The 7,599-nt window shown below is 37.2% G+C and overlaps 2 protein-coding genes across 2 annotated transcripts in view; one reads left to right on the top strand and one right to left on the bottom strand.

Annotated features, from left to right (window-relative positions):
• The window catches only part of LOC106871366 (uncharacterized), a 73,384-nt gene that overhangs the window by 53,482 nt on the left and 12,303 nt on the right, over positions 1–7,599 (bottom strand). The window lies entirely within an intron of this gene.
• The window catches only part of LOC106871365 (protein starmaker), a 51,760-nt gene that overhangs the window by 39,584 nt on the left and 4,577 nt on the right, over positions 1–7,599 (top strand). Inside the window, exons 4-7 of the mRNA XM_014917774.2 lie at positions 3,791–3,946; positions 4,872–5,052; positions 6,545–6,634; positions 7,395–7,565. Coding sequence (XP_014773260.1) covers positions 3,791–3,946; positions 4,872–5,052; positions 6,545–6,634; positions 7,395–7,534 — 567 coding nt within the window. The 3' untranslated portion in view covers positions 7,535–7,565. The remainder of the gene's footprint in view (positions 1–3,790; positions 3,947–4,871; positions 5,053–6,544; positions 6,635–7,394; positions 7,566–7,599) is intronic.

Raw genomic sequence — 7,599 nt, 5'->3', positions numbered from 1 at the left:
CACCCCACCCCAAAGAAATCCATTCCATGTGCGCCACAAATAGTCCCGTATGAAAATAAGTCCCGTGTGGAGGGATTACGGTTTAACCATCTAACTTAGAGATATCAAATGTGTGCCATAAATATCGCCATCCGTTTTAGAGAAAAATTTGTAGTTTGGAATCAGTAGTTCTTTGACTGCTATTTCTAAATTTTCAGTATGTTGGAGAAGCAACTCAATTGCTAATCCCTTATATTTATGATGATAAATGGTCTTACCGATAAAGGTTTTTTCATACTGAACTACTTGGCAAAATTGTTAATTATTAATTCTATTATTAATTGACGATTCCCTGCCCTCATTTCTTGTATGTATATATATATATATATATATATACATACATCAACATCAAAATCATTCTAATTTCATTTAATGCAATCTTTTGTGTCATTCGCATCCCTTCTACAAGACAGGGTGGGGGATGATCCAAAAGTTCCTGATTTGGGGTAAAGGAAAACACAGGAGGGTTAGTTAATTATGATTTTATTTTCAACATATTCCCCTCTCAGATTCACACACCCTATTGTAGCAGTCCTTCAGTTTTTCTAAGCCCTGTAAAAGAACCCGGATGGTTGGGCCACCACCCAGGCCTTTTATGATACCCTTAAAGCCAAGAACTTTCCAGTGCCCCCTTGTGTACACATATATATATATATATATATATATATATTACACATATATACACACACACACGAGGGGGTGCTGAAAAGTTCCTGGCTTTGGGTAAAAGAAAATACAGGAGAATCGGTTAATTATGATTTTATTCAACATGTTCCTCTTCCAGATTCACGCAGTTACTGCAGTGGTCCTTCAGTTTTTCTAAGCCCTGTAAAAGAACCCGGAAGGTTGGGCCACCAACCAGGCCTTTTATTATACCCTTAAAGCCAGGAACTTTTCAGCATCCCCTCGTACAGGATTATTAATCTTATTGTGATTTATTTCTCTCAAAACAGTTACTTATTCTTTTTTAGAGCTTTAACTGTTTAATCTTTTAATTCTTTGATGTATTTTAAATTTTTGAAATGGTAGACAATGGTGTTTCTTATTTTCTTTTATGATATTTTTATAGTCTATTTCTTTTCTATCTTTTTGATTAAAACGGTCACTTTTTTTTTGTAAAAAGAATTTTTTTTTCCAAGCATTGTGTTGTGCATAATTATTTGTAACTTCTCTAATAATTGATATCAAAAAGGCCTCAACAGCCTAGCTGGAGCATTTAATCCTTTCAATATCAACCTACCTGACACTGACCCTGGTTCTGTGATACAAATTCCTGGTTTTAAAGCGTTCTAAATTTAAACTTTCCTTAAAAAAAAAAAAAGTTTAGGAAGGTATAACAATGCACTATAGAACAAAAAATGGACTATATACCTGTTGTAACTTGGTAAACTGTAGTCCGATGATATTTCGGAATTAGAATTCCTTCTCCAGATCTTATTTGCTGGAGTCTCTGCTATAGTTTACCAAGTTACAACTGGTATATAGTGCATTGTTATACCTTCCTAAACTTTTTATTCTTTACAAACAATACACAATGCTTCAAGCAAACTACAATACTCTCCTATTTCCTTAAAAACTTCATCTTGTGTTCCAAACACCAGATTAATGATAACAAAAAATAATTTTACTAAATTCTTTCTTGTTTTCATAATTAATTTAAACAAAGTGTATTTCAACAGAAATATGGTAACAAAAGGGTTAAAGTGATCTAAATTAAAACCTTCCATCAAAATTTCATGTTTATTTATGTCCCAAACACCCAGATTAATAATGACAAAGTTATTTTGACTGAATTTTTCACTATTTTCAAAATTAAGGGTTTAAGTGATCCAAATTTAAGCCTGACACCAAAATTCCATTTTAATTTATATCAAATACTAGCTTAATAATCATCATCATTTAATATCCACTTTCCATGCTGGCATAGGTTGGACGGTTTGACTGAGGACTGGCAAGCCAGGAGGCTGCACCAGGCTCCAATCTGATCTGGTAAGGTTTCTACAGCTGGATGCCCTTCCTAACACCAACCACTCTGAGAGTGTAGTGGGTGCTTTTTACATGCTACAGGCATAGGAACCAATCAGGTGGCACTGGCATTGGCCACAATTTCGTTTGACTCAACAAAGTTACTTTATTAAATTCTTTATTATTATAAAAATTAAATGAAACAAAACTGTGTTTTCCAACTGAAATATGGTGCCAAAAGGGTTAAACCCAAATTTTAATTTAAGATGCTAAAGTGTAGCCTGATGATGATTCCAGTTTGGCTGTTTATGGTTCTATACTTTTGATCAATGAAAGAGATTTGTGATTAGTCTAATTACAGACATAAGAGTCAGGGTTACTTGTAGCATAAACCAATGAACCAGAGTCATAGTTAGAATCATAGATATTGTGTGTTGACTCCATTGCTCTGCTTAAATTTAGAGTCAAAGGTATCATGTACAGACTCCACAGCTCTGCTCAGACATGGCCTTCAATAGTTTGAGGCCTGAATGTTACCCTGTGAATACCAAAATCTTCCTGAAACCAGTGAGAGATCTTCCATAGTAGAGGTTCTCGATCAGGGCCCATATAAGATTTTGTTGTTAAAAATTGTGTGCAGTAAAATTTTTTTTATACAATCTTTAATAAATAATTATAAAATAAGCACCATTCAAGGATGGCTGATGTCAGTGCTGGTGGCATGTGAAAAGCACCATTTAAGCGTGGTTGATGCCAGTGCCACCTGGCTGGCCCCCATGCCGGTGGCGCATATAAAGCATCCACTACACTCTTGGAATTGTTGGCGTTAGGAAAGGCATCCAGCTGTAGAAACCTTACCAGATCAGATTGGAGCCTGGTGCAAACTCCCGGCTTGCCAGTCCTCAGTCAAACCATCCAACCCATGCCAGCATGGAAAGCGGACATCAAACAATGACAATAATGATAATATTTAATTATAAAAATAAAATAGGATTTTTCAAACATTGAATGGCGATGAGGGTCCATTGGCATAAAATAGACATCAAAGGGTTCCCTAGGTCAAAAATGGTTGGAAACCATTGCTCTGTAGGGATCACTGAAGCTGCTTCAAAGAGAAGCCAGATCGCCGTTGACGCTTTAGCATTCACCTCACATCATTTAAAATTAATTCTGGATTATCTCATAGCTTTGAAATTTCAATGATGTGATTGTTTATTTATTAGAAACGACATTGTAGGATAGGTGTGAAAGGCCAGATCTGACCAGTTTGAATATAAGACAAGCAGAATATTTGCACCCTGGATACAACTAGTTTAAATGCTAAACTGTTAAACCATATCTTACCATCTTAAAGAACGCCACATAACACACTGTAGTTTTAGTTGCATTGCCTGTAGAACATAAAGAGGGGATAGCCATGGTTGGGATGCCTTTTGATATTCATTTCACAAGCATTTTCTTTTATTATTGTTTATGTAATATTTTTTGTCTGCCATTTTGGTGGAGAAGTTAACGTATTTCAATCCATTTTTCTGTGAGGAAGTCTGCAGGTTTTTTTTTTTTTTTTTGCCTTTATCATGAAACTGGAGTAATTCCTCTGTTTTGCAAACCGTTTTCTTTTGTGGAGAATAACTACAAATGTATTTTGCTGTCTTTTAATCCTCTCCATCTCATGACCACCATCGATAACAAAAAAAAAATCAAAAAACACGAAACTAAAACAAACTCACCTGGTATGTGTATGTATATATATGTGTGTATATATATATATATATATATACAAAAGGCATCAGCTGAAGTAAAGGACAGTGACGAAGGTGATTCCAAGAATGGATGTAATGGGCAAGAGGAAGAGGACACAGACTCGGACACTTCATCGTTGTCGTCATCACTGTCATCATCATCAAATATGTCATGCACCAAGAAAAACACCAGTACAAAGGTGAGTGTCAGGTTTATTCAGCCACCATCTACCCTTCCCCCACACAAAACATACACAAACATATTACACACACACAAGTATATTATACACCCCACACACACTCTTCTGGAAGCTGAAGCTTCACAAATTCTTAGTGCAAGTTTTTTTGTTGCCAATCTTGAGATGTTTCACAATATCACTAACTCAAAGCTCAGAGGAACAGTTTTAAAACCTAAAGCTTCTACTAAATATACCATATCTACAATGTATTAGTTTGTTTCAAATCTTGTTTTTAATATGTGCACAATTGTGTATGTGTCTATATGTCTCTATGTATGTATGTATCTATCTACCTGTCTGTCTGTCTGTCTATCTATCTACATGTCTCTCTCTCTATATATATATCTACCTATTTGTCTGTCCACCTATCTGTCTATCTATCTACGTACCTGTCTATCCATTTATCTGTCTATCTATCTATCTCTGTCTATCTACCTGTCTGTCTATCTATCTCTACCTATCTGTCTGTCTATCTATCTATCTCTGTCTATCCATTTATCTGTCTATCTATCTACCCATCTGTCTATCTGTCTGTCTATATATTTGTCTGTCTATATATGTCTGTCTAACTACCTATTTATCTATGTACTGACCTCCCTATCTGTCTGTCCGTTCATCCAGCTCATCAGTGTTTCAACGTCCCCCCCTTTTCCCCCAGTTTTCCTTGGATCAGCCAGAATTCATTGAAGCAGATTTTTTATGAATGTATTATTCTTCCATGTGTGGATGACAAGACAGACTGAGAAGTTGTAAAGTTTACTTTTTAATATTAATTTCTTTGTTTTATTTCTTCTTTCTTTGTTGTGTTTCCGCCATTGGACTGTGGCCATGCCGGGGCACCACCTTTCCTTGTTTCATTCATTTACTTTCGCTTTTTCCGAAACAGAAGGTCAGTGCTAAAGTGACGACCGATTCTGTTGAAGAAAGCTCTCAGGTGAAACTGTTTCGAAGAATCTGCCGAGCTGCAGAACTCTTTGTCAATTATAAGAAAGAATTCCAAGATTTGAAGACAAACAAACAGAAATGTAAACGCTTGAGAGAAATATTAAGAGATGCTGGTATGACAGGTAAGTTGGTTCCAAGTGGATGATGCACCATTTTCTTTCCTTATCTTTCTTCTTTCTCTCCCTCCCTCTCTCTCTCCTTACAATTCTTTTTACTTGCCTTTTTTCTTTTACTTGTTTCGATCATTTGACTGTGGCCATGCTGGGGCACTGCCCTGAAGGGTTTTAATCAGGACTTATTTTCTTAAAAGACACCCAGGGCTTATTTTTTGAAAGGACTTTTTTAAAGCTTGGAACTTATTCTATCGGTACTTAGAAATATTGTAACGAAAGGGTTAATAATAATAATAATAATCCTTTCTGTTGTAGGCAGAAGGTTTTAAATTTTGTGGGAGAGGACTAGTTGCTTACTTCAATCCCAGTACTTCATCCACCCTGAAAGGATGAAAGGTAAAGTCCACTTTGGTGGCTTTTGGATTCAGAACATAAACACAAACAAAATACTGCCAAGCAATTTTTCCCCCAGCATGCTGACTGTTCTTCCAGTTGCCCACCTGTCTGTTAATAACGGTTTCATGTTTTGGCACCACAAGGCCAACAATTTCGGGGCAATGGGGGATAAGTTCATTGAATCAATTCTAGTACTCAATCTATTGACCCTGAAAGGATGAAAGGCAGAGTCGAACTCAGAACGTAAAGATGGACAAAATGTTGCTGAATACCTATTAATAATAATAATAATAATAAATTCTTTTATTGGCCACAAGGGCTAATATAAACCAACATAAAGGCACATGCGACAACATAGTACGATACAATGGGTTTTCCTCATGTAAACAATAGAAATTAAACAATGTAAAATCCCAGTAGGGGAAGCCCTTTAAAGGTCCTCGTGGAAAAACCCACAAAAGCCATGGGTGCTTGATCAGCAGGGCAAGAGCCCTTCTTTTATCTTTCACAAGTGTATGCTCAGAATTGGTCCTTTTACACTGGCCACTCTTCCAACATTCGCCCACCTTTCAACAAACTTGCTACAAGGCAACACTTGCCTTTCCACCCTCAACTTCCTTTTCAAGTAGAACTTGAAAAAGTTGATTAGGGTTTAGCCAAAGAAGGAAAGTGTCTGACTTTAGCCCTTTCAAACGAGTCCACCATACTGTCTCTTTCGCTACAGCCACCAGACAAATAAAAATTGCCTGCTATATAATAATATTTAATTTCTACTAAAGGCACAAGGCCTGAAATTTAGGGGAGGGAATAGTCGATTGCATCGACCCCAGTGTTTCACTGGTGCTTAATTTATCGACCCTGAAAGGATGAAGGGCAAAGTTGGCCTTGGTGGAATTTGAACTCAGAATATAAGGATGGATGAGATACTGTTAAGCATTTTGCCCAGCATGTTAACGATTCTGCCAGCTCACCACCTTATTAATAATAACAATAATAATTTCTTGGCCTGCACAAGATTGTACATTTTTAATGAGGATTCTTAAGTTGATTAAATAAAGCGCTGTAATTATCAGATGAATTAATTAGTTGATTTATTGTGTTTCAGGCCGTCCAACATTGAAGGCTGCGGAAAGAATACGTTTGTTGCGTGAAGCTAAACAGCTAAACAAGGACAATATTATATCTTGTGATTCAGGTAAGTCCTGGCAACAACTGCTTTAGAATCATTTTACATCAGGAACAGAGCAAACGATGTTGGGCTGCTAAGCTACAGCCCACTGCCACACGTTATGGGGCTACTGACTAGGTCCTCATCACAAACTGTCCTTTATCAGAAACTGTTGAACTACTAAGCTGCTCTTCATCAATGAATAGATGTGATCCCCCTCTCTCAGAAAAAAAAAAAAACAAAAAAAAACGAGGGGATTATTCATCTTCTCCCTCCTCTGTTCAAGGGCTAACCTTCAATTACCTGTATATATGTGTTTGTTTGTATGTGTATGTATATATGTGTGTGTAAGTGTATGTATATATATATATATGTATATTTGTTTGTGCGAAGGCACATGGCTCAGTGGTTAGTGTGTTGGGCTCACAAACATGAGGTAGGGAGTTCAATCCCCAGACCAGGCTGCGTGTTGTGTTCTTGAGCAAGACACTATTTCACGTTACTCCAGTCCATTCAGCTGTAGAAATGAGCTGCGACATTACTGGTGCCAAGCTGTATTGGCCCCTTTTCCATTCCCTTGGATAACATCAATGGCGCGGAGAGGGGAGGCTGGCATGGAGATGGGCAACTGCTGGTCTTCCATAAACAGCCTTGCCCAGACTTGTGCCTTGGAAGGTAACTTTCTAGGTGCAATCCCATGGTCATTCATGACCGAAGGGGCTCTTTACCCTTCACCCTTTTTATATGTATGTTTAACCTTGCATTATTGCTTTTGTTGATGTTGCAGGTCGATCCCGTCGGAAACGAAAAGGGTTTTTCTCTGTGGAAAATTCTCCTGCTAAAATAGTAAAATCTAAGCCCGAAAGCTTCCATAACCTGAAAGGAATTGTGGACAGTGAAGGGTCTGGAAGCGATACGGAAACATAGACCAAACAAAACTAAATAAAAGGAGCCAAAGGTAACTATACATATTGCACGTGTGTGTGTGTGGG

The sequence above is a fragment of the Octopus bimaculoides genome, chromosome 26, assembly GCF_001194135.2.
Source record: "Octopus bimaculoides isolate UCB-OBI-ISO-001 chromosome 26, ASM119413v2, whole genome shotgun sequence".
NCBI classification, from domain to species: domain Eukaryota; kingdom Metazoa; phylum Mollusca; class Cephalopoda; order Octopoda; family Octopodidae; genus Octopus; species Octopus bimaculoides.
Note: the sequence above shows the minus strand (reverse complement) of the source record. Positions and strands in the feature narration are given on the sequence as shown.